The sequence below is a fragment of the Merops nubicus genome, unplaced genomic scaffold (genome assembly GCF_000691845.1).
Source record: "Merops nubicus isolate BGI_N331 unplaced genomic scaffold, ASM69184v1 scaffold7394, whole genome shotgun sequence".
NCBI classification, from domain to species: Eukaryota; Metazoa; Chordata; class Aves; order Coraciiformes; family Meropidae; genus Merops; species Merops nubicus.
Window position 1 is genome coordinate 1 of NW_008604809.1, and position 27,039 is coordinate 27,039.

The 27,039-nt window shown below is 42.6% G+C and overlaps 1 protein-coding gene across 1 annotated transcript in view; it reads left to right on the forward strand.

Moving 5' to 3' along the window:
• Window positions 1-363: 363 nt before the first annotated feature.
• Window positions 364-27,039, forward strand: part of LOC103771816 (anthrax toxin receptor 1-like) — a gene marked incomplete at its 5' end in the record, with an annotated part of 55,355 nt that continues 28,679 nt past the window's right edge. The window contains 10 exons of the mRNA XM_008939132.1: window positions 364-460; window positions 12,535-12,606; window positions 12,738-12,809; window positions 14,725-14,806; window positions 14,910-14,943; window positions 16,975-17,054; window positions 17,164-17,232; window positions 17,436-17,516; window positions 17,619-17,679; window positions 24,428-24,526. Of these exons, the coding sequence (XP_008937380.1) occupies window positions 364-460; window positions 12,535-12,606; window positions 12,738-12,809; window positions 14,725-14,806; window positions 14,910-14,943; window positions 16,975-17,054; window positions 17,164-17,232; window positions 17,436-17,516; window positions 17,619-17,679; window positions 24,428-24,526 (747 nt within the window). The remainder of the gene's footprint in view (window positions 461-12,534; window positions 12,607-12,737; window positions 12,810-14,724; window positions 14,807-14,909; window positions 14,944-16,974; window positions 17,055-17,163; window positions 17,233-17,435; window positions 17,517-17,618; window positions 17,680-24,427; window positions 24,527-27,039) is intronic.

The following is a 27,039-nucleotide window of genomic DNA, read 5'->3' on the forward strand; positions in this document are numbered from 1 at the left end:
CCGAGGCGGCGGGGCATGGGCGCGGGGCTCCATTCGGCCGGGCTCAGCCCCCTGCCCTGAGCCAGCAGTCCGCTGCCCGGCGGGAGGGCTGCATCGAGCCGCCAGGGTTGAGCTGAGACCCTGAAGTTAGGTTTGTGGTTGTGTGGTGTGGTGGTTTTTCTTTGTTGGTTTGGGTTTGTTTGGTTGGTTTTTGTTTTTTTTTTTTTCCTCCCCTTTCTCTGTTCTCGCTAAAAGAGCCCATAAGATCTGCAGCGAGAGCGAGAGACTGGGGGAGGAGGAAGAATTAAGGAAGGGAAAAGATGGCGAGTTGCAGGAGCAGCGTGGAGAAAGCAGCATTTTTGTGCTGCTTTTTGTTGGCAACAGGGAGCCTAACCTCCTGCGCCCGGCTGGAGGAGGAGGAAGAGCAAGAAGAGCAGCGCTCCTGTCACGGTGCCTTTGATCTATACTTCGTCCTGGACAAGTAAGTGACAGTCGCATTTACAAACGTTTATTCACCCTTCAGTGCCTCTTTGTGGCGGCAGGGACGTTGTTTCCCCCGCCTCCCCGGGTGCCGAACGTGGTGTGAGGGGCAGCCTCCTGGTTTTCGCTCCGAAAACTTGCACGTTTCCCAAGTGGAGCATGTAGGGAAGCACCATGCTTTATCCCGAGCTAGTTACACGTGCAAACCAGGGAAATCCGGTCGCCTGCAGGTTCTAGTGCGTGGTGCGTGGGCTGTGAGCGCTGGATCTGAGGGGATGTTGGTTAGTGCCCCCAGCACTCCTGGAGTTTGGTGTCAGGACGGGGTAATCGCTGAGTTGTCATCTGTGGGACTTAACAGTGCCAGGGCTGCGCAGACCTACCTAAAGTTAAGACTAGACTGCTTGCATGTAGTGGTTGCTTTTTTACAGACTCACTGTAAGGTTTTATAAATCTCATTTCTGCACAACTTCTTTGGACTTTGTTAAACCTGTGGTTGAGCTACATCTATTAAAATAGGCTGCAAATACTTTTCTGTAATACTATGTTAGCCCCATTTAGGTATGGCCAGAGGGTATGGTTAAGCTCACATTTATAGGCATGTTCTAGCAAGCACTACCAAAGGGAGTGGTAAATTGGTGCACCCACAGGTGTTTTTCAGAAGGTACAAAGAGCTTTTTCTCCTGGTGCACTGCTCCATCTTGACAGCCAAGGGCTAAATTCAAGGCTTAAGTTGTTAGTCTCTCACATACACTTAGTGTGATGGTTGTGTAATGTAATACATCCTGGGTTGCATATGTGATGTGCTATTATGGAAGACTGAAGCATTTTCTTTGTGATTGTGAACTATGAGCCAGGTGTGAAGTCTGCTTTATGCTGTTTCCTGTTTGGGAGAACTGTTCAGTCCTTCAGGCCTTCTGCATAGCTTCAATGAAGCAAAAAAGCATCATCACTCAAGAGCCCACCTCTTCCCATATTCAAGAAAAAGAGTACATTAAGTAGTGATTCTGTTCCTAGAGCAAAGTGATCTGAAGACGAAAGGCATTCTGTCTTTCTAAAAGATGCACTAACACATGATGTCATCATTGTTTTGTTTCCTTCACTAAGAACTTGTTCCTGAAGTAACCTTCATGTTTAGAAATAGCTCGTGGGGTGGGGGAAGCTACTGTAAGTTCTTAAATTAATTCTTATTAGGTTTTCAAGTGACTGGTACTGTTGTTATGCTCACATCCAATATTGAATTACCTGTAACAATAAATGTTAATTGTAATATAGATTCTCTCTGATGTGCTGTTTTCTACAGTGCAGTTTCCTTAGTGACAGTGGCATTGTGTACCACTAGCAATTGCCACACTGTGCTCCTGTACTACTTTTCATCTGTAGATCAGTAAGCACCTTAGTGGGGTGATAACTGTTATCACTTATACTGTATTGGGGAAATCAAGACAGGGGAGAGAGTGATTTACTCAGTTACTGATAAACAGCCAGTTTCCTATTGCTTGATATAAGCAAGTTCCTCTTCAGTACTGTAGGCATGAAATCAAACATTTTCTTTTAGCAGGCTGCAGGTCTTGTTTCTTGGCTCAGGTGCTATCCACTCAGTACAGTGGTCCCCTGGAGATTAGACCTGGTTATGGTTGAAGTCATGCATATTGGTTCCAGTGGGAAAATTCTCTTTGGCTTCATTCAGTGTGTGTATAATGTTTGAGAGTTACACCAAAGAGTTCCTCTTTTGTAAAAAGCTGTAGTAAAAGTTACTTGGACCCCTGAGTGGTTTTAGAATCCATCCCTGCTCCTACCAAGTCTGTAACACTGTAGTAGCAAAGCTGCTTTTGGTCTCAGTAAGATGCATTGCAATACATATGGTTGTTATTAAAGTGCCAAATCTTAGGAGCCAGAGGTCCAATGCTGGCTGAGGGTGTATTTAGTCCCAGCTGTATTCTGTGTCATCTGGCACAGCACAAGGAGCTCTGTGGAGCTAGGGAGTATTGACTGAGTGGATTGATGCTGATTTTGAGACAGTTTATCAGGAAAACTAGATCATCCCTTCATGTTGAAAAGGGTCAGGGTATTCCTAGTAGAGAGAAAAGGCAGGAAGCCAATCAGGAGCAGCTGGTCAAATCTGAAAATGCAGTGGACACATTCTTGGAATTGGATCTGTGCTGATACATATCTGGGAAGGATTCTGGTTCTAATTTCTAATGGGAGAATCCCCAGAAAACCCCATCCCTATACACCACAGAGTATTCCCATTTGGTGTGGGGATTGCCTCCCTCCATTGGTGCCTTGCCAGGCTGGAGCTAGATGCATTCAGTCTTAATTAGCTGTCTAACGATGCGATTGAAGCATTTGCTCTGTGAAAACTCTAGGCTTTAATCCTGTGGCCCTGTAGTGTGCTCTTTAGCTGAATGACAGACCTTGCCCCTGAAGTCAGCTTGACTAAACCAAAATGACTTTAAATCTGCTTAGCTTTCCTTCCCCATACAAAGATGTAATCTCACATCAGTAGGAGGCAAATTGGCAGAAGACAACAAACCTTTATCCTTATGTATGTAAGCACTGTGTGTTACTGCAATGACTTTATTGGGACATGATTTTTGCTATTCATTCTGCAAGGCTAAGTCTGAGGGGATTTAATCCTGCAGGCAACGATCATCAGATGGAAAAGATCATCTGCTGGTGAAGTTATTGGTATAATATATATGTTGCCAATTAGTAAAAAAGGAACTTGCTGATTTCTTACAGTTTTTCTCTGTCCGAAGTTGATTGCAGCCCTTGTTAACTCCGTGGGATAAGCATGATCAGATCAGTGGAACTAAGCCTTGGATGTCCAAGAAGCTGGCATGGTGAAAGCAAAAAGCAGCATGTGTGGGAGGGGGAACTGCCACCATACTCCTTAGGATTGTCTGACAGTGCCAGAATTGCATTAGGACTGCCTTGTCTGTGGGGATGCTTAAATGAGCAAGTCCCTTGAAGCTAGGAGAACTGGACATCTGCTGGCTGCAGAGGCAGCTGCCTGGAGTCTCCAATCTTGTGCTGCATGTATATCATGCTTTGAGTTATTCAGGCTTGAGCTTATTCGGAGGTGTAGTAGAAGACTTCAAAGTATCGTACTGAAGAAGCAGAATTTTTTCTGTTTGCAGCTAAGTCACTCCCTCTGCATGAGGTAAGGCAGTACACAGTGCAGTTGGCATCCCTGTCTCTCCTATGGCATGTCATAAGACAAATTGCAGGTGATATCGAAGATCTCATGTTTACCTCTAAACAAGCACTGCTTTTTAAGCCCAAAGTGATGGTTAACTGAGTAGTTCTCACTTGCTTTGGTTGCTTCATTTGGTTGTCCAGGTGAATGAAGAACTTGTTTCAGTCCCATACCAAACTGCAGAGGACGGGTTCTTCTCAGGATCTGGTTGCTTGACCATCAGGTTGTGTGCTTGAATATGTGACTAAGTCCCTTTCAGCCCTGCCTTGCTGTTAACATCCAGCTGTTGCTTGTAATCATAGTGAAGTGCGTTTGCACAGCGGAAGGAGGAACTGACCTCTAGTGTTTTCTAATTATAACAGTGCCTGGTAGCATCATTATGATTGTTTATTAGTGCAACAAATAGAAACCCTTTTAAAGTAAGGACTTAAAATTGCCATAAGTATCTGCTGCTGGCAATGCTTGATGTGACAGATCTGAGTTGCAAAGCTGTCTGTAATTTATATATTCCAAATATGGAGAAATTTATATGATTTTTTTTTTTTTGGCTTTAGTACAGAATGAGAAATGGAGGGGCGGAGGAAATGTGAGATGAGAAAAATGAGAAAATACTTTTTGCTGCTGGGATGTTTGCTAAGAAATTGTTTGGATTTTGAGGAAAAATAAGCCACATAGCTTTATGAAAATATTTTCTTTTCCACAGCACTGATCACAGCAGCACCAATATCTTGAGTAAGGCCCTGGTTGATATTTCTTTTAGAGCAGTAATTATAAATCTTTCGGTTATTTTGGGATATGCTGGCCTGACTACCCTTTCTCTGTTCCTCACCTTCCCCCTGAGCTTCTGGATAGTTCTTCATGGTACTCCTGTCTTTCGGACCCACAACAATATTGCCTTTCACAGCACTTTCACTTAATTTCTTGTGGTCCCAACAACATCCCTGTCAACAGCAACTTTGGTTGCTGTTTGGTTACATCAGTACAAAGCGGGCAGCCTCTCACTTGTAATCTATTTTCCAGCTGCCTCTCCTTAAACTTGATAACCATCATTCCAGGGGTGAATGTCACTGGTAGGGTGCTGATAGGGAAGAGCTGATTAGATGGGAAATCAGCTACTCTTTCCATGCTTTTTGGGTCTGTGTCCCTCTCCCAGACTTCCCCTTGAAAGCCAGTTTTGTGGGAGGAGGGAGGTATCTGGAGGGAAACAGGTTGATAGTTCCTAATTCACTTCAGGCAGGCCAAAAAGGTGACCAGAACAAAAGACATTTCAGGAGCTGCTATTCTCAGCCAGCTTTTCCCATTTTAAGGCAACTATAATGACTTCCTGATCTCCACATACTTTGTTGTTTAGGGGTTTTTTTTTGGTTTTTTTTTGGGTTTTTTTCACAATATGCTATATTTAAAGCAAACTAAGAGTTTGGTAAACACATTTTGTGACACCACTCCCCCACACCGGATTATTTCCGTGCCAATTATTTGAATGAATTTAGCACTCCTGAGTTACAAGCACTAGCGAAAGCAGATATTTTTTTTTGTCTTAAGGTCTCACTGTTGAGTGCTGTCTCTTCCTGTGCTTGCACAGTCCCAGCCCAAGAGCGTTGGCATGGAGCTGAACCTATGGGAACTTCTGAGCTTCACGTTTCGCACTATCCCAGTCCAATGCTGTGCTCAGAATGCTCAAAACTGTGTGCTGGTTTTATGCGGTCTGTGAGGAGGAGGAGAGTGTTGCTAACATTGTTGTGGTTAGAAACTGAACTGCTGGCAAAGACAGGTGCCTGCACACAGATTCTGTCACCTATCTTAATCGCCCTTGAAAATCTGGCATTGACTGACTTACCACTGCTGAACTGTTTCCTATGAGCAAGAATTACCTACTTACTTCAGCCAGACCTGTTGCAGGTCAACTGTTTGGGGAGTTTGAGAGGAGTTGCTGTCTGAACAAAAGTATCAGCTTAGTTCCTTTGAGGACATTGATTACTGTGCATGTATATTTAAAAATGGTTGTTTATAGGTCTTCCTCCTTTGCTGTCTGACTTTTTCTCCCCCTTTATAATGTAGCCACATCACCTACATGACACTTCTCATACTCTCCAACTGCCTCTAAGCAATATCCTTTACTGTTTTCAAAACATAATCTGTTGGTTTTTTTGCCTTTGCATCTTTCTGTGTTGTGGTTGTACTGCATCCAGTGCTGTGATTTTTCTTACAACCAGGTATAATTGTTTGGAATGTTCCAAAACAAGTTTTTATTCCGCTTCAGACATGCTTATGTTATTGGAACCAGGTTTGGGGTTATTTTTTGTATATTTCTGATATTATTCTACCATTTTTGTCTTTTATCAGGAAAAAAAATTCAAGAAAACCAGTTGTCTTTCGCTCTGCCCCAAGGGGAAAAAAAAAACTTTATAAAACACAAGGTGAAGCTAATGGGTAGTCTTTATTTGCTGTAAAATGTGTACAGTTAACAGGAAGAAAAAAACATGGCAGCTTGTCATTTGCAGTCTATTTATGCATATAACTAAATCTGATTTATTTGGGGCTGGAGCCAAGGAAATAAACTGTAAGAGTCCCACTTACCTAGGAGTTTTGTGTGCACTCTGTCATTGAGAATTTCATTTCTTTTTGTCTGGGCTTTCAGGCCAAATGCTGGTGTGAACTGTGAGTTTGTGTGAGGTGTAGCAGGACTGAACTTTTTAATCTCAGATACAGAGAGGATGAACTGACTCCTGTGAGTTATTCACAGCTCAAGAGCTGTATCTTTCTGCTCCTGGCTATCATTTGCACCTTGCTTAAGAGTGTTGCAGCATGACTGGGATTCGGCACCTGGCTTTGGTCCCTGTGTTGTGCTGAAGAGCATTTGGATGCTGAGAGCACATCTTCCAGCCCTGATGCTGCTCACAGCGTCTCTGGAGCTTTACGGGGAAATCTGAAGTGGTTGGATGCAGTCTCAGCATGGCTTCTGAATTTCAACCTTTTGTTGCCTGGGGATGTAGCAAGAGATACAGCACCAGGCAGACAGGACTTGTGGATTAGATGGATTACTGTAGGAGCAAAGGGCAATGTTTTGAGGCATGATTTATAGTAATGTTGCTGCAGACTTTCAGTTCCATAGCAGAAAAACAATTTATAAAATTAATGGGTTTGGTCATGAAACCTTTTGGATTCAAGTATTTTGGGTCCTGTGCTCAGGGTGCTGGCCTAGGACTAAACCTTGTTTTCCAGTCACTTGTCTGGATCTTCCCTTCCCCATTCCAGTCTTGTGTGTTGTTACAAGTACTCTGAAGCAAGGTCTGTCTCAGAATGGCTGTCTTTGCCAGTGTTTCTAATTGCCTCTGGAGCAGATAAACTAGTCCTTCACTGGCTGGATGAATCACTTGGTCAAGGTCTCTTCTGTGCTTGCAAGAAGCGTTGTTTGGGAGAGGAGGATTCTTGTCACTTCGAATGCTCTGCTGGCTCAGAAGGGCGCGGATGGGTGGATGAACACCCGCATGCGTGTCTGAAACAACAAACAACTAGATGCCCCAGGGCTTGCTTTTATTGCAGAGTTATTAGCCATGTGCAAGAATTCTGTCTAGAGTGTGGTTGTGGCCTCAAAGAGTGCTCAAAATAACAAAGTGCCATGTTTCTGAGCAGTGTGCCATATACAGGGCCACCCTTAACTGAAGAGGGTAGAAAGTTAGGGAACCTGCAAACGCGGTGTGTGTTGTACTGTCTTGACACCATTCTCAAACCACCCAGGATCAGTAATAATGAACCTGTTTGTTGCTCCAGGATCTCTGGAATTGCCGCCTTTAGCTCATCTGTTACAGAGGCAGATGGGGGCGTGGGGTGAGGGGGATGGATGGATGACAGTAGGAGAAGGGGTAGCTCTGTATCTTCAAGGGGTTTCACTTTCTTGCTTTCAGCAGTGAGGAAAAGATTTGGGTCCTGCTGCTTCCTTTCTTTGTACATGTAGTAATAAAATTATTTACTGTTTATGTAGTGCTGGCATTTTAACTTTCACTGCCAAGATGCAGATCTGATGTATATTGCACTGTGTTGATCTCTATAGGCTCCTGGCAGTGAGTTTGGCAGTGACTGTGAACCACATGTGCCTGAGGACAGACAGACCTTACAGCTGACCCTCTGGGTTTTTGCCCATATGGTGCTGAAGCAGCACCCCATATGCCTGGGTTGTGCTTCTTGATGTCTCTGGGCTCCAGCTCCCACTGCTTCTGGGAGCTTGTTAGGAAAGAAGAGGTTTCCAGCTCATCTTGCACTTTGTTGTCTTCACAAACAGCAGTAAAATACCTCAGATTAGGATAGGCATGACTAGCATACTCACTGGTTTTATATCGACACAGAGCTCTGCAGAGCTGAAGGCATCACTCCAAAGTAAGCAGGAGCAGGATCAAACCTTACAGTCACATCACTTCCTTCCACCCCCAGAAATACTCACTGACCTCCTCTTTTCCCCTCCCATCAGGCAGTAGCAATGTGAAATTCATGAAAACGGCAGCAGCAGGAGCTGTAGCAGCTGCTCGAGGCTGGGAGCACATTCTTTCCTATGTTGTGGTTTGCTGACTCGCCTCTTTGTCTTGTGTGTAATGAACAGAGCTTATGGAGCAGGGAGCACACATGTAACAAATGGCTTCATTTTTTTTTTTTTCCCTTTACTTGGGCCTAATTCTGATCCAGTTGCTTAGGTATGAACCTGGGGAAATCCTGCTGTTTCTCTGGAGCCACTCCAGGTTCAGCCTGGTGGGACTGGTAGCAGAAACAGGCCCTGAAACACTGTCTGCAGTGCTCCAGCTGCCCACAGCAGCTGCTCATTGCTTTGTGTTTTCCTGCACCAGGAGAATTCTGTAACTTCTGAGGGCTGAGACCTCACCGTCCTGCTTTGATGCTGAAAGGCACAGGAACTGATTGTAAGCTGCGGGTAGCTATCTACAGAGGTTTTTGGTTTACAGGGCTTGATACTTTGCAATATATGTTAGGCTTACCGGGCTTCTTCAGCAGGGAGGAAGTCCAGGGCTCAGCTTGGTGATGGTGGCTGTTTTCGTTGCTGTGTGGAGTTAAACCATGTAGCTGATGACTGAAATCAGGAAATCTCTAAGGAGTGAGCCAACAAGAAAAGACTGGCTGTAACACAGTCTTTTCATATGGCAACAGTGCTGATTTGCTGGATCCACTGGTACAACCTCCACAGCAGGATACGTAGGGTTCCTGATCTATATCACTTTCCCATGACTTCTCGTTATTGGTGAGGGTGGATGAGTGTCTGCAGCATGCTCAGTGCTTTTTTATGCTCAGCACTGATCTATTCCATGCTTCCTTTATTCTTTCCTTGATATTCAGAAGACTTCACAGTTCCACTGAGATTTTACAGCAATGTATAACTTGGAGGCCAAACGGGCCAGGCAAGGAATCTATTTGTGGTTATTTACTAATGGCATTTTGGGACAACATGCAAACTCTGTCAGAGGGTCGTATTACAACAGATAGGCTGATAATCAGGAGTTTATTCCTAGTTACTGTAAGATTCTAAGGGAAACTGCAAAAGCACCAAAACTGCTGTAAAAAATCATACTATGTGGATGTCCAAGAACAGCCTGTAGTGTAGAGCACCACTAGAAGACCTTGTGCTTTCTCTAGATCTGGTAACTGTGGAGTTGAAAATGAATATGGCTTCTGAGGATTGGCCATGGTCAGGGAGGAGCCTAGAGTATGCTTGGAACTTCCTGCTTGTTATGGGAAACCAAGGCAAAAACCTCCTAGTCTGATCAAACAATGGAAGGCAGCAGGTTAGTTTATGCTGCCAGCAAAGGTGATTCCACAGTGTGAAAGATCCCAAAAGCAGTGAAATGCCTCTATTTTTAATAGCTTCTGTTTGCCAGTGTTTGGAGCAATAAACAGCATTTGGCAACTAAGTATATAGTTTAGCAAATATTTTACTCCTGTAATTTTTTGTTTCAGCTGTTATTAAAACTACCATTGCTAGTGGTGTGGGATCAGGCCTCTGGGGCAACAGATGAAATAATCAGGAGGAAACCCGAAGCCTTCAAAACATACATGTATGTCAGACATCAAATAACACTTTACAAACAGGGATATCTGCAGGTGAGCTTGGGTGGGAGGGGAGGCAAAATCGGATTCCTCTATGAGCCAGGCCATGCCCACTGGTGTTCGTGAGAGGTTTGACATGACTGGCATTGGTGGAATTTGGGCATCATCTGCTGTGGGAGATGACACACCTGGGCTTAGAGGAGTGTGGTGTGGTAAGTGGTTAAGTGCTGACCACTTCTTGGTACTCTTTATATGGCATTTTGAAACAGTAAAATTTTCTTGCTAGTATTTGTCTGGCTTTCACAGCTGATAGATTGAGTCACTTTGACACTTCCCAGCTGATAAAACATTTGTGTGCAGAACTCCTCCTAGGGGAGAAGGAGACCCTCTGCCATGCTGAAGTGCCTTACTACTCAACAGGGCTGCAGCTTGGTAGAGCTGGGCCCTCTGGCAGCACAGTATGCTTCTGGGAGGACTAGCCTGTGACAGAGACCTCGCTGCATTCTCAGAGATGGGCATCTATAGATTTATTGCAGCCAATTCTTAGTCTTACTGGCTCTACCCTTTCCAAGAAGGGTTGTTTCATTATAGTCAGTACATGAAAGTGCACAGTGCTAGGAGTATCCGTGCATTTTCACTTTAAAAGTCTTCATGTTTTTCCACCATTAGTGGCTTAGGATTTTCTTTATTTTTCATTGTCTCAGCTGTTTTACCAAGCTGTTATTTGCCTGAGGGTTAGATTTAAAAAAAAGTGGGCTGGGGGGGTGGGGCAGGGTAATTCTGACAGTCCTAAGAAGGTACTGGAAATGATGATTTGGTGCTGTTATAAAGAAAATTTGTTGTTACTTTTTTTTTTTAATTGCATCAGTGCCTCTGCAGCTGGCAGTAGAAATTTGACACCTCATCCAAAATAGGTCAGTCTTCCCCAAGTAAGAAACTGGCTATTTTGTATAGGGAAGTGACTCCATTCGAAATCGCAGGAACTGGATTTAACTAGGATGGCAAGCTCAGAATGAGCCTGAAAGTGTCAACTCCAGGGGGGAAAGAATAAAAATAAATATAAAAAAAAAAAGTGAACTGTAAATGCATCTTGTGTAGATCAAGGGAAATCTCTCAGAGCTCATCATGTTTAGAGATTTAGCCTAGAACTTTCAGAAAAATCCTGGAGAATGATGAGTGTTGAACTGCTCCATATGCCTTTTGGAGAAGCAGTCTTTAAAGGACACATGTCATGTTAGTATGGATTATTTTTTAATGAGAAAAGGACTCGCTACTAGCACCGGCACCTTTCATTGGTGCTGTTCACAAATATAAAAAACATGTTATTGTGTAGCATGTAGAAATTGGAGGCTTCAGAGGATCCAGACCCTTGGTTTGAGCAGCCCCTGGTGCTTTGCTTCCTTCCCTCAGTTCTTGCCCATTTCTTCATTCTTTGGCAACCAGTTTCTTCTGTGAATGGATCCTCACTTCTCCAGAAGAACAGTGTGAAAACACAGGGTTACATGAGCAAGCTTATTCTATCTCAGGTACTCCAAGGGTCTCCTTTCAGTCCTTGTTCCTTTATCTTTGCTTTTATCCTCTGCACCACCAGCACTGTTACAGGGCAGGCAGGCAGTGGCTTCTTACATTGCACACGTAGGCTCCTTCATGCTGATCTGTATCTGACGCACAGGGGTAGGAGGGACTGGCATAGGGTCACTTGGAAAGCCTGTAGCAGAACTGAAAATTTTAATATGGGGTCATTTTCTCACTTTTAAAAATACATTTATAAAGAAAAAATGTCTAACAGCAGTTAGAAGAAACCTACTGCTTTACAGTAGTTAAACTTCAGAAATGCCTTAGTTCTGTGTCTAAGCCTCTGCAATCCTTCTGTATGTACTGGTTTGGGGTTTTTTATCCCTCTGCCTAAGACACCAGATACATGAGCTTGCCCAGCAAGGAAAGCAAATGAGCCATTCTTTCATAAACATTGCAGTCCTAGGGAGAGGGTTTAAATCACTGATTTTGCATGCTTTGTAGCATTTTTAATGGCTCAAAAGTGTATGGCATAGATCCACACAGTAAAAATCACCTGTCATTTACTGTGAAGGCTCTGTTTGAGGTCTGAGTCCCACCAGACTATGGGGGTCCCTGAGAATGTAAGACTAAGCAGAAGAAAGCCAGGGAGTGCTAGTAATGCACTACATATTGGGAATAGCAGCATGAATTTGTAAGTTTGTGCATGTAGCTTAGTTGTGCAAATTTTTACAAGAAATCTGTAACAAAGCCAGGGATTGACAGTCCAGAATGCTAGTCTGGGGAATTAGCTACGAGCACTGCTTTTCCCTTCTGAATTACTTCAAAAGCTTTCTCTTTTGAAACAAACTGTGATTCATGCAAACTTTCTCCCATGCATTCTGGGAGAATAGAACATCAGTCAAGATATTCTGTGTGGCCACAAGGGCAGAGCTGTCTTTAGGAAAGTAAATAATCTGCTAGCAGATGATTTAGTGAAGTCAAATAAAATTAATTACTAGGAGAAAATATTTATATTTTATGCTATAAAAGGAACAACAGATGGAGTTACTGATCTTGTCTCAAAATCTTATGGTAAACCATTTCAGATCTATTTCTGTTTGTGAGTCAGTGGGTTTTGTCATGACTGTTCCTGTTAACAGCTTTCAAAACAACTGCTGTAGAAGGCTCAATAGAGTTCACTGCCTTGTCTCCATAGACCTATATGTAATTTGTGTCCCTAACCAACTCTGCAGTAGCACAGGCTTAAAATGAAGAATGGAACAAGAAATTTTGTTGTGAATTAAGAGTAATATAGTCAATTGTTTTGTATGCAGGTCTGGAAGTGTCAGAAATCATTGGACTGAGATTTATTCTTTTGTGGAAAGCCTAGCTGAGAAGTTTATAAGGTAAAGTCTTCTTAAGATGATAATTTAATTTGCTAAATATATAATTTTTTTCATTCACTGCTTCTTGGCAAATGAAAATCTGCTGAAGTAACGTGTCTGTGATGTGGACCTGGCTTGTTCTTCTGTTTCAGTCCAATGTTGCGGATGTCCTTCATTGTTTTTTCTTCACGAGGCACTACAGTCATGAAGCTAACAGAAAACAGGCAAGTACTCCTCACAGCTTTCATCCAGAAATACCCTCTGTCTCTCCTTTTAAGCAGTGAATGGTCTCAAAAACAGAATTTGGAGGTCTGTCTCAGTCCTCAGTGTGGCACCAGCTGAAATCCTTTCTACCATCCCCAGCTGGAAGAGGATTTAGAAGGCCTTTGGGTCTCCCATTACCACTTGTTTTCAGCCTTATAAGAGAAAGGCAGCACTGAGCTGTCTTTGTCACAGTATTTTGGGGAGAAATTGCATTTCCAGTCAAGGATTTGTATGCATCCTTACTCTGCCCAACTACCCAGCCAGGGGCAGCTTTTGTGTAAGAGATCTCAGCTCCTGAGCAGATGAACAGAAGATTGTATGAAAGTCACACAGAGCCCTTCAAAGCCAACCAAAGCCCTGAACTTTACACTAGCAGCCAGTTACGCCCAGTGCTGGAGCACTACCTCACCAGCCTATCCCACCTCTCCTGGGGTACAACACCCTGTGCCCTTCAGGCAGCACCTCTGCCAGGAGTGGTTTACAAAGCCAAGTGACAGACTTTTTAAGAAAAAGAGAATGTGAGGCTGGAGCAAAATTCTTGTTGCCACCTTCACAACCCTTAAAACCACCACTACCCAAAACCCACGCCCCCAAAAAAACTAAACAAAAAACTCAAATACTTTTTGATTTAATTTGCTGTACACAGAGCAGTCCCTGTCATGGAGGTGTTTCCAAGTATTTTCATTCATTTCAGCTTAAAGCCTTTGCTTTTGCTTCCATCTGTGTGAGAGGGCTTCAGTAATAGAGTGTAGCATAGAAGTAAAGGAGGCTCTGGAGCACTCTTGGAAGAACAACCTCCACCACATTTTGTACTTCAGGGCCTCGTCCATAAGCCAGATACCCTACAGGGGTCTTGCATTTCTGCTGGCTCCACTGAATTTTGGCTCAGGTCTCCCTTGTACCTTGGTGACAAAACCCAAACTTGCTCACTTCTCCCAGGTAGATTTGGTCTTTGCAAGGTGGAAAGCAGACAAACCCTGTAGCAATGTGTTGAATGTGGTATTAGAATGTTCCCTCTCCTCAATTCCTGTTCTGTGTGGATTACCATGTGTGCCTTTTCAGCACATTCTATACTTTGAAAGGGTATAAATGTGCTTTTTTCCCTAAGGACATTCCCAATCCCAACTACTGATTTTACCTTCATTCCACATAGACTCTTGTTTCATCTGTCATTGAGATTGTGCCACCTAAAATGCCCAGTTGCAAAATGGAGCTTAGAAGAGAGTCTTACTGTCTTTTTAAAAATGAATGCCCCATAGCATCTGGGGCTACATCTTGCACGTTGAATATTTGTGCCTTTTTTGTGTTCCACTACTACAATGAAAACTTTTACAAGGATTAGGGTCTTTTAGTGATCATTAATCAATTAAGTTATAAATTTCCCTGAGTGGTCCTCTTGGTTAACAGGTATTTATGCAGTAAGAAGCAATGCAACCTGGCTCATGATATCAAAGTCCCTCTCTTACTGGGGAGCAATCTGTGCCCCAGGAATAATGATCAGTCCCTGGTTCTCATCATTCCCACCCTGTTCTCTTACCTTCAGGCCTCTATCTTTATGATGGAAAAGTCCCAATCCCAACTATCCTGATGATTGATTGATTGAAGATGGAGTTTTTATTTGTCTCATTTTTGTGACAGTCATAAATTCTTACTCTGTCTGCAGTTTGTCAGAGTTTAATATCTGGCATTTGCTTTAAGTCAATCTTATCCTGACTGACAGTATATCAGAATGAGGGGGCAGAGCCAGAATTACACCTTTAAAATGTATTAACCCTAATGTACCATGTCTGGTTTTGTGCTTCTAACTTGTAATAAAATTTGCTCCTATTTTGTTTCATGTCTTTGTGGTTTTGTTTTTCTTTTGTCTCTCCAAAGGGAAGCCATAAGACGAGGTCTCGACATTCTTCAGCATGAAGTGCCTGGAGGAGACACGTTCATGCATGAAGGATTTAAAAGGGTACACATGACAGTACCTCCTTTCTTTGATTTGTACGTACAAACTTTACCGTTCTTGCTGCTGGTGTACTTAAGAGCTAACAGTGTTCTATGCTTTGTTGCAGGCAAATGAGCAGATTTACCATGAAACCTATGGAGGTATGTGTTGTACATCACTCGTGTCATGTATTTTCATTAAAAAGACATGGATGGTGGTTCTTTATGTGACCTGCAGTAAACCAACCGAAAGAAGCGCTGGAGAAGGAATTGCTGTTACACAATCGCCGCATTCCATTTTGACTACACTCTGTTTTTAACTGTGTGATTCATGGTTTATTAAGACCAGAGGAGACCAGTATGATCACAGATCTGACCCAATGCAGAATACAGGCCAAAGCATTACAGCACCAACTGCCTGTCCTGCACCCAGGGAACAGGAATATATGGATTTTCCTGCACCCTCTGTCCTGACTCACTTAGCCCTGTCTGTCTTGTGCACTGAAGTCCTTGTTCTCATCAGTGTAGGAATGAATGCAATCAGCTGAGATTTCTGCATCAGTGTGAATGATCTGGGATCGGATTCTGAGTTCCTAAAATGTAAATTTTGATTAAATTTTGAGAGGGAAATGTATTTGTGTGTTTTGTCTGTGCCAGACGAAGACTTAATTGGTTAAACTGAATGCTTCTTGCCTGGTTTGTACCTTGATACGAAGTTGTTATAATTTGTGGGCTGATAGTCTTTTTGGATGGAGATTTGGGTGGAGAAGTAGGCTAATGCCTTCCAAATGAAATCCAATGTGAGTGTAGAGTCTGCAGAAGCCAGTCTGCGTGGCTTCTCCTGCAGTTCTCCCACTGAAAGCTATTTTATCTCTTCATAACATATAGCTAAGAACTAATCAACTATTGTGTAACCGGTTAGATGGGAAGGAGTAGACCAGATCTGGGTTTATAAGCTAAAATATCAGGGAAGAAACAACTGTTCAACAGAAAACAAAATGTCTGATTTTTTTCAGCCTTTCCGAGCATACTAGGTATATAAAAAAAGAGGAATATGGGAATCCAAGCTATCTTTCCTCCCAAGTTGCAAGTCTTCTTTTTTAAGATTTATCTGTCTGACATGACATGGGAAGGACTGAATGGCATAAGAAACATGTCAGAACTAATCAGTCTTTAATTTCAGGCAGTATGGGGAAGGACACTGGAAATTTTAACAGGTTATTTTGAGAAAATAGCAAGTACTTCCCTGAAAGTGGAGAGTTTGTGTGTTAGGTAATTAAGAACTGTTGAAGCAGAATGGTTCATTGGACCATAGTTTGCATATTAATTTGGTTTTATTTTGTTAACAAGTTATATTTTTCAAGGTAGCGCTGTATTCTGTACTGCATTACGTGTATAACTTTCTGATGTTTACACAATCTTTTCACTTAAACTTAGGAGAGATATGAAGTATCTTATCACAAGGCATGAATTTTCTCCAATGGACCTGATCTTAAGATTTTCACATGCTCAAAATTCCTGTGAACTTCACTTAACAGTTCCTGTTGCTTAAGACATGTAGGAATGAACCCCCTATAGAAGGCTATAGAAAGTCTGCTGGAGGGGAAGGCAGGGTGGAAGGAAAGCTTCTTTTGCAGAGGTATCTCCTGCTAGGGCCTCTGGGTAAGGTTTGTGTAGAGAGGTGCTTGTCAAGAGAAGAGCAGAAACCTCTTCCTCTTTGTGGATCTGTTTTGCCACTTCACATGAAAGGTCTAGATGTGATCTTGGTGGGTGCCATATTTTACTTGGAACAGAAAAGTTTGTGGTTGGACTTTGTTAGAGTAGTTGTTCCCCTTCAGCGATTCTTCCTCTCTGTGGATCTGTTTTGCCACTTCTCCACATGAAAGGTCTAGATGGGATCTTGGTGGGTGCTGTATTTTACTTGGAACAGAAAAGTTTGTGGTTGGACTTTGTTAGAGTAGTTGTTCCCCTTCAGCGATGCTTGTGACAGGAAGGTGTGCAGGTTTTGGCTTACTGCATGCTATTATGTATCTGACCTTCAGCTGGTGTATCTGTAATGAAGTCCATACAAATCAGGCTGAGGCCTTATGGTTTTGTGCTTGTCAGAAGAAAGGAACGCCTCACTTCAAACTTTCTTTTCATTGCTGTATCTTGTGTTGTACACATGCCATCTGTTAACTCTCCTCCATCTAGGAGTTCGGACTGCTAGTGTGATTATTGCTCTGACGGATGGAGAACTGCAAGACGTTCAGTTTTATTATGCAGAACAAGAAGTAAGTCACCTTCATGTTTACCCAAACTAGCTTATGTCAAACCTGTAGGCATTTACTGCTGGCTCCATTGATCATATGGCTCTGTACTTAATGACTTTTTTTTTTTTAGGCCAACAGAGCCAGAAGCTTTGGAGCTATTGTTTATTGTGTTGGAGTTAAAGATTTCAATGAAACTCAGGTAATTTTCCTTGCTTTCTTCTTGTTCTGTTTTTCTGGTACACTAGTGCACAAGTAACAGTATCAGATGAAGAAATCTATTTAATTACTTGAAGCTTAAATTGTTTCGTGTCAGTGTGATGTCTTTTACCAAGTATGAAAGGGCCCAGTTTTGTTCACTGTAACTTTGTTTTCCTCATGTTTTATGATTGTCTTTCTTTGCAGCTGTCAACAATTGCTGACAGCATCGATCATGTTTTTCCAGTTACGGGAGGCTTTTATGCCCTGAGAGGAACCATTGATTCGGTAAGTTGGGTATTCCGAAACGCAGAAAAGGGCATCCTTTCCTGTAGGAATTAAGCATAGAAAACAATGATTGCCAAAATTCCTATTGTTTAAATCTTTTAGATTCTCAAGAAATCTTGCATTGAGATTCTAGCGGCTGAACCATCAAGTGTTTGTGCAGGAGGTAAGTTTCCATGAGAACAATGAGGTAAGGTAAATGACAATGATGAAATATCAGGAACTACCTAACATGGTCTTGGAGCTGAAGCCTGTGGATGTGTTAGAGCAACCCCTTGGGCTGCAGCTAAAGCCCTGTATGTTCCTTCTCATTTGAGGGGGAAAAAAAAGTACTCATAAATAAGTTGCTGCAGTTGAATGTCAGCTTGGAGAATTGACTGAGGGTAGCACTCAGGCAATTGGGGCTACTGTTTTTTAAAATACCCAAGAGGAGGAGGCCACAGACTGCCAGAGATGCTTTAAAGTCTAAGATGTATCTCACAGATTTCTGGAAAGACTATTTTCTGGGGTCTGCTAGAACTTTTGAGCAGTTAGAACAAGATTTCGCAGAAGCTTCATAGAAATTTAAGGTTTCTTGAACCAGATGGCATTAACCTCATAGGCCAAGGTACCTGATGTGTTTTCCAAAGCACTAGTGTTTTACTTGCTTGCAGTGAAAGAACCATTAGTGTATATGGAAAACATGAAGAATCCCCAGAGGAACTGTTGATAACTTCATAGCTTTCATGTCTAGTATATTTAACTTGGATTTATTCTAGTTTGTTAGCAATTCACTTGCTGTGTTTTTTTGTCTACTTAAGAGGCTATTGCAGCAGAGTGACACCATAAGTTGGCTGGAAGGTATAGTTTACAGCATAGTTATTCAGTTTTGATGTTTGCTGTCTTGTGTTCATTTCCTATGTACTGTAAAAATGAGCATGTAAAAATAGCAATGATGAATGAAAGCTGACCTTGAAAACAGATAAAAATAGGAAATTCGGGAAAAATCTAATAAATATCAGAGAAGAGAGATTATTCACTCTTCGTTTTCATGTCGATCACAGTCTTATCTTGCCTTGAGTATTTCTATTTAAAATGAAATATCGTTGTATCTTTTGAACTCTTCCTAAATATGTAATTGTGGACTAGACATTTGTGATAAAATTTTTCCGCAACCAAGGTTATAAAAGGGAATGATTTTGTCCTTAATAGCCTTGTGGAGCTGATAAACAGTTTTAAAGCTCTGACATTACCAATCTGGTTTTCTTTTTGTTTTTACTTTATAGTGATAAATTCGTTGGATTTTTCCTTGATATTGTGTACCAGGCAATTTTTTGGTGCAACAGCTTATTGCAGGCTTTCCTGTTGACCAAAAATTACATTTAGCTACAAGGAAATGTGAGTGTTGTAATTGAAGGGACTTAAGTAGTATTCTTGTAATGTTTGGAACAATGTTAAGAATATTGGCAAGTCGAATTTGAAACTGCTTTATCAAATGGAAATTTGAAAATATTTTTCTCAAGTATTTTCTTGAAAATCTAGTTCCTCAAAGATGGAAAGCTTTTTCCATCTTCTTTTTTCCAAAAATGAAGAAAGGAAAATGTTTTAAAAAAAATGAAAAGCAAAAAATAAATCTCCCTTTCTCAAAAAGAATCATTTTGATTCCTGATTCATGAGTTCAAACCACTTTGTTTTTTGCCAAACTTGTTAGGTAATTAATCACAAATGTGATCAAAAATATACAAGTGCACTTAAATAACTTCCTCTCCTTACAACAAAAATTGTTGCATTGTTTGGATCTGTAAATATTTTTCTATGTCTTTGTGGCTTTCAAATCGGACCAGTATAAATTGGGCAGTTTGTGTACTGCTCATGATTCAGCAGAATACCAGCACTTGTTTCACTAAATTCTGAGCTTTGTTCTGTCCCTGTTGATGAAGCTATCTAGCAAAGGCTGACACACAACAAAGTGGGTGCTGAGTCACCAGGGCATGAAGATTTAGGTCTCAGGCACCTGAAGTTTTGTTCATAGCAGTAGGAAACTTGAAAATAGGAGGAAGGGAAAACTGCGGCTCTGAATAATGCAGACTGTCATGGCTTGAACAGTCATTAGCCCCAAGAATCAGGTCTGCAATAGTTTTTATGGCTCTAGTCCTGCAAGCCTTACCTGATATGAACTCCTGCAAGAAGTTTTACAGAGTAAGGCTGCAAATATTTATGCTTGTGCTTGGCTTTATCTTTTATTATCCTACTTATCTCAGCGTTGCTGGAGATTATCTTTATAGCTGTGTGCACTACTGTCTCCTGAGAAGGAATCTCCTGGGACTGAAAAACTGTTTTTCATGGTAATGTGAATCCAGATCCTGAATCCAGTTCACTGGCCAGTCAGATATAGTTCTACTCTGTGTAATATAATTTTTTTTGTAATGTGTTTAATATTTTTATTGTACTTTATTTGGGCTTTAACACAAGAAGTACTGAAGTTTATGAGGTCATCTCAGAATTTTAATGCATTTTAAATTTACATAATTACTAATATAGTTTACTAATAATGTATAGGTAAAGTATATAGCCATCAAATCCTACATAAAACTATATGTATACACACCTGCATTTAGAACTGGCTGAAAATGATAATGTCACATTTTCTAAAATGCAACATCCCTCCCCTTTTTTCTAAGTTAGGAATTTTGCTTTGCATTTTAAAAGAACAGTAACTGAAATTTGCATTTCAAAATTTGGATTGAAAAATAATAGGCCTTTTGAAAGAGTGCAATATATTATTACATTCTGTGGCAAAGAAGCTTGCTTGTTTACAGCTTTGGAATGTGTCTTTGTCCATGCTTTTTTATAAAATTTGTCTGAGGAGATGATAATCAATTTGGCTTTTATTTAGCATTATTACTAATTTTTAGAATCTGGTGTGAGGTCATAAGGGCTTTGTGTTGCTCAGTGGAAGCCAATCATGGTCAAGGAGGGGGTCAGACTCTGCTCTAAGCCCTGTAACTGTTCTGGCAACTCATAATTACTACTGTGTTGGTGATTACTGGTGGTCTCAGCTTCATTTTTGACTTGCCAGAGGTTTAGTAAAATGCTGATGAACTGATTTCCGTGTGGTGACAACTCCATTTGGGACTCCGGCTCTCTGTGACGAAGCTATCTGGCAAGTCCATTTACGAATTGATCTCGTCACATTGTGACAGCTATCTGATGCTTAATGCTTTCTGACCCTGCAAATTCATTGTCCCCAATGTGGAGCAGTGGAGTCGGGTCTCTCCCGTTCCCGATGATTTAAAGCGACCAAGACGTGCAGCCTGTAAACAGGCTATCAGCGTAGAATTGGAGGTGCCTCATATCCCGTTTGACAGCATCATTGCTTTGATTATGCTTACGGTACGCAGATATGATGGAAAGGTTTTGTTGGCTGTGGCATCCTACTGGCCACATCAAGTCCCAGGTGTGGATGCAAGCCGTCAGCTTCTCGTCAGAGTCACAGAAGCGAAGCCGACAGCGCAGCCACCGCACACCAGCTTCAACCTCCCCTCTCGCTGCCAGCGCTGCCCGGGTATTTCAGTGCTGACCTTTTTCCCTTCGCTCTCTTGTCAAAAGCTACAAGACACCATCTGACAGTAACTAAGGAAGAAAAGGACGCAGCCAGAGCCAGGGCGCAAAATTAGCTGGAATTAGCCATTTCAACAGACCGTCATCCAGAAGGCGTTAGTGCTCCGCAGCATCCGGAGGGGCAGGCTGCTTCATGGCTACAACCAAATCCAGTACCAGCTCTTTACATTTCCATGCAAACCTGGGACAGAAACGATGCTGTCAGCTTGTGCTGGTGGACGGGTTACTGCCCAGCCCCTTGGTCACAACTGACTGTGCAAAGTGGCAGTGACAATAAAAAGAAGGGCAGGCGAGGTAAACTGCCTTGACAAGACTAAACTTCTAGAGGTAGATTTTTACCTTTGGTGTTTTGTGTTCAAAGTCTCTTACTTGCTGCATCTATTTAAGTAGCTATTGAAATAGCTATCAAACAAGCCTCCCTGGTTCTTGTCTTTTAAGAGCATTAGCTCAGGAGAAGGGAGGAAAAAAACTAAGTGCAATTTTATTTCAGCAAGCTGCTTTTTATAATGTAAAGAGAAATTGTCATCACAGCGAGTTGAATGCCCAGCTCTAAGGAGTGGGCTGCCCACAAGCGAGGTGGGTAATGTGTGGTCCCAGGTAGTTTTGGCAAGTGGGCAGAGGTCCAGCTGCTCTCAGAGCTGGCTGTGACTCTTGGCTCTGCTGGCAAAAAAAGATGCTCATCAAGAATAATTCTCAGCATATCAACTGGGTTAGATGTGGAATGGCTAAAGGCATGAATCGGAGTAACTCCAGATTCTTACTGGAGTAAGAAGCAGCTGAGTCTGACCTACAGTCTATTTTATTTGCTTAAATAAATAAGTTCCCACCCCTAGTGGGAACCAGGAGGTATAAATCTTCCCTTAAAGAGGCCAGACTCCAGTGCTGGCTTGGTGTGTTTGGCTCTTGATGTGCTCAGTGAGGTCTCGAATTGGATCATATTTCTTCAGCAAAGTGCCAAAGCATGTATTGCACTTTAATATGCACTCCAGTAGATATTTTCTTTTTCCTTTTCCCAAAACATCATTTCAGATTCCCATGTTCCTTGCAGTCTGTGTCAGTTCAAAGCACTGCTCTAAAGGAAAGCTACTATGAGGAAAACCAGTGTGTGGGTTTCCAGTGCTTGAGTGTAACTTGTGCATGCCCTTGTCCAGTTCACCCAGAGTTGCATTAGACCTCAATATAGTGAGAATGTGGTTTTGGCAAGAACAAGCTGTTTGAATGGAAAAGTTAAAGCACTTCACATCCTTGTGCTAGCTTGCCTTGCAGTAACTTGATAGTGAAGAGCAGGCAGACCGAGCTGAATGTGTTTTTTGGGCGTCTTTAGGCCTCATGTAGTGTTATCCAATAAGTCCTTCATCCAAAGCATACAGATAACATTTCATATGATGCACTTCCATGTTATCAGAAGCCAGATCTCCTTTCACTAAAAATGAGGTACTGCTCTCCTCAACCCTATCAACATTTAGTATGTTGATCAAAATATAATTGATAATGCATGTGGACTTGTTCATGGGTTTACTTGCTGTTAGTGGAGATCTGTGCAGTTCATTCTTATTTTTTCTATGTGTACCATAGATTAATTGGTCCTGTGTTGTGCTGGTGTTCCCCTGGTATTGGGCTCGTCTCAAATGCTGCTCAGCAGCAGGTATAAGCAAGCTGTATGGAGGATTCAGCTGAACCACATTTGTGTGAAAGTGCAACTTCTGTGCTTTTCCTTTCTGCACACCTGGGTATCATCTGGCTTCTTGCATGTAGCCTCAAAACAACTTCCAAATATATTTGACACAACAAATTTTTAATGTCTCTCCACCTGCCCGTGTTAAAGATGCTATCTCTGTGGTCAGTGTAGCAACTACAATGCATTTGGTGACCTAGAGAGGATTTTCCTTTCTCATTTCCACTACTGGTTTGTCTTGTGTCTAGTTTGGCTAGAGCTCTTGGGCTAGCCCCAAGAGGAAGGAAACTGTGGCTCTGTATTGGGCTCTACCTCTGTAAAGTAGAAGGGAAGGAAGGGCAGCAAACAGCTGTGTTGTGCTGTTGTCAGAGCTCTGAGTAGAATTACCCATATAGGTTACTAAGAAATACTTTTGGAAGCTTGCTGTGGAGAAGGTGGGAAATCTAAACCATCCTTCTTAATACTTTCTTCCTCAAATTACCTTTCCTGTTTTTAAATGTCATGGGTACACTGACTCGGTGTCTCAGTATAGGCAAACTCGCTTGATGCTATCACAATTGGTCTTTGGACCTTCCCCTTTTGCACATTTCTATACCCAGAAGATGTTCAGCCAGGTAGATCACCTCACTGATGACAACAGAGTGCATTTTCGAGGTATGTGAGCAAACTCAGTGCACTGTGATATGATCAGTGGTGCCAACAGTGGAGGGCACGTGCAGTTGGGATCTCACTTCTGACAGCAGCCTTCCTAGGTTGGCTTTACTCGGATGTGAAACTGCTACCATCACTAAAAAGACCATTGAAAAGTTGGTTGAAAAACTGACAGTGCTTTTCCTGCTTGAACGAACAAATTACAGCTTCTTATCACAGTAACAACAAAAATCACAGGTTCCCACTCCCCACCCTCCCTACATCAGAACTGAAGCAACAGAAATTGAGAGCAGCTGAAGAGCAGGTTTAGGAGCTCTTGCTCTGAGCAGCAGGCACTGTCTGATGTGGCAGGTCTCTTCTTGTGCCATGTGTGGTTTTTGCTGCTGGGGCAAGGGTATGGAGGAAGAGCACAAAGGAAATTACAGCATGTGGATCTTCAGTTATTTCCATGCACAACAGATGCTAATGGGACTGTGTACAGCCTCAGATCCTATATGGCCTGAAAGGTGGTTTTCCAGGACTGGCACAATATGCAAACTTCCTTGCTGATTTACAGGGGGTTATGAGGGAAGTCCTGTTTATCTGTATCTGTCTAAACAGAGCTGCTTCTGAAAGCCAAGTGCCATCTCCTGTGTAGATAGGAGAAAGGCCTAGTGCTTATATTTAGCAAAGGTGGCTGGCCCAAAAGTCATGGAGGAAGTATGAGATGACACAGCCATGTCAGGCTCATGGTATTACTGTGACACCTTTAATTAAGGCATTGGGGATCAGTGAGAAGCCTTTGGGAGCACCCTTGAGATGCGTGTTGCTCTGTGGAGCACCAATGCCACTATAGCATTCTTGACCATTGCTGCTGAATATTGAGACTGCCAATGTGAATGTTTTATTTGGGGCATAAGGAACATTCATTTCCATGTTGTAATTGACATGTCTCTGGAATACTGTATTTGAGTAATTTTTCATTACTTCTCTGTATTTTCACTTACAGAATCATTTCAAGTTGTGGTAAGAGGCAACGGCTTTTATCATGCAAGAAATATTGACCAGGTACTCTGCAGCTTCAAGCTCAACGACAGCCTTACTATCAGTAAGTTTGCAGGATGATGTGTTCCAATGCATCTGGTGGGTGCATCGCCTCATGGGTGACAGGTGACCCAGCCCATCTCTCGTCCAGGTTGGAGAAGTCTTTGCAATGGATGTTGGGGGAGCTGAATAGGGTTCTACAATTAACAGAGGTTTGAAATGCATATTTAATCAATCCCGTTACTTGTTGCCATTGCATTGTGAGGGCTTATGTGAGGTGTGCTGCTGCACAGTGAATTTTGGCATCACTGTAATGCACGAGGGAGTTGCGTGCGCTCAATGAGGACTCGGTATCAGATTTTTAAGAGGGAGAAATAAAAATGTTGTCTTCAAAACTCTCTTCATCAGTACAAAGAAACAATCCTATCTTGATCCCTTGATGGTGATTCAGGAGACACTCTCTGTAAAGCAGGGCCTTCCTCGGCCTGCTCCACCCCTCCCTGACAGCAGTTGCTGGACTCCTTGCGAGCATGTAACGCAGGAGCTCCCTGTCATCACTCTGCTCAACGGGGTCTTTTGTTTGCTGTCTTGGCAAAGGACTGAATGGCCAAAAAAGATTGAGTGTCCAGTTTCTCAGCAGTCCTCTCTTATTCCTGAGAAGCTGTGAATATCTGGCAGGATGAGGCATTGCATGGGGAGGGGAGTTTTGCTCCTTTTCCATATATGCTACCCTTGTTGCCTGAGCACAGTAGAGGCTTTCATATCCTGCCACGGTCAGACTGGTGCCTTCCCTAGCAGTGAATTCACTTACAAGAGGGGACACATGAATTGCTCCTTCATTTCCTATCCTAGTTGCCTACATGGAGGCTGCATTAAATAAACTCTGGTGGTCTTGGCTTTCATTCCATTTAGAGGTGACCATTGCCAGGGGTTTGTTCCTTGTGGTTTACCAGGTAGACAGTCTCTTGTTTTTTTTTTTCTCTTGTCCCTAATGAACTGGCACCTTGACTGGACTTGACACAGTGAGTGCTGATTTGAGCCTGAAAGTACACAGGAGAAAATCTACTTCTCCTCCATGCTGTGTTCTTCTTGGTTTAGATTTGCAACAAATGTTGTGATAAGACATTGATGTATGCTGGCTGGCTTTTTTCCCCGTCTTGAGCCTGGAAGTACACAGGAGAAAATCTACCTGAATTCCACTTCTCCTCCATGCTGTGTTCTTCTCGGTTTAGATTTGCAACAAATGTTGTGATAAGACATTGATGTATGCTGGCTGGCTTTTTTCCCCATCTTGCTTGCTATTAAACATATCACTATGATTTCCATGGTCTCTTCTCTGCTAGAACAGGGAGATAAGCTTTGTATTCAGGTGTGCTTGGGGTGGGTGAAGCATGAAAGAACAACTCTCATATCTGGTTTTGCTCACGTTAGTTTTTGAAATTTTAGGTAGAAAGTAATTGAATCTTTTAAATAAGCTGACAGTTTTTACCAGCCCCTAATTCACCTGAGTTTGACTTCTGTGGGTCAGACTTTCTCTTGACTAGCCCTGTAGCCACTTTTGACCATTTGGAGCTAAGATGTGGTTGCAGCAGTGACTTGTCTACTCTCGTGCCTCAGCTTACACACTTTTAGTGTAGGAGTGGTGCAGGATTACTGCTCAGCCTTCTATTTGTGTTTATAGGACATGGCTTTCTGGATGTGGCTTTTGAAAGCAACAGGATTAGCACTGCTGCCTAGGAGCAGGAGAGTGCATAGGGGCAGGAAGAGATCCATGGCCTTGCTTTTGACTCTGCCTGCACCAGACCCCTGTAAACATGGGCTGCTTCAAGATGACTCTGCTCCAGCAGGAGTAGGGAAGTGATTGTGCCCCTGTACTTGGCACTGGTGAGGCCACAGCTTGAGTACTGGGTTCAGTTTTGGGCACCACAACACAATAACGATGCTTGAGGTGCTCGAGGGGGTCCAGGGAGGGGCAGTGAAGCCAGTGAGGGGTCTGGGGAACATGTTGTATGAGGAGTGGCTGAGGGAACTGGGACTGCTTAGTTTAGGCAAGAGGAGGCTGAGGGGAGACCTTACTGCTCTCTACAGCTACCTGAAAGGTGCTTGTAGTGGGGTGGGTGATGGTCTCTTCTCCCAAGTAACTAGCAATAGGACAAGAGGAAATAGGCTTAAGTTGGGGGGGAGGGGCAGTTAGATTAGATATTAGAATAATTTCTTTACTGAAAGAGTGGTGAGGCATTGGAACAGGCTGCCTGGGGAGGTGGTGGAGTCACCATCCTTGGAGGTGTTCAAAAAATGTATAGATGTGGCACTTGGGGACATGGTTTAGTGGTCACAGTAGTGTTGGTTTGATGGTTGGACTTGATGACTTGAGAGGTCTTTTCCAACCTTAATGATTTTGTAGTGCTGCCATAGAGGGGAGGTTGGGGACAAGAAAATCAACAGCTAGTGCAGGATAGGTCCTCACAGTAATATCAGTCATAACCCTTATCTGCCTTTCTCTGGTATATGACCAGCTGTAGGGTGTGTTTTTTTCCTGTTGTGCCTGTCTACTGCAGCTTCACCCCATCTCTGTTA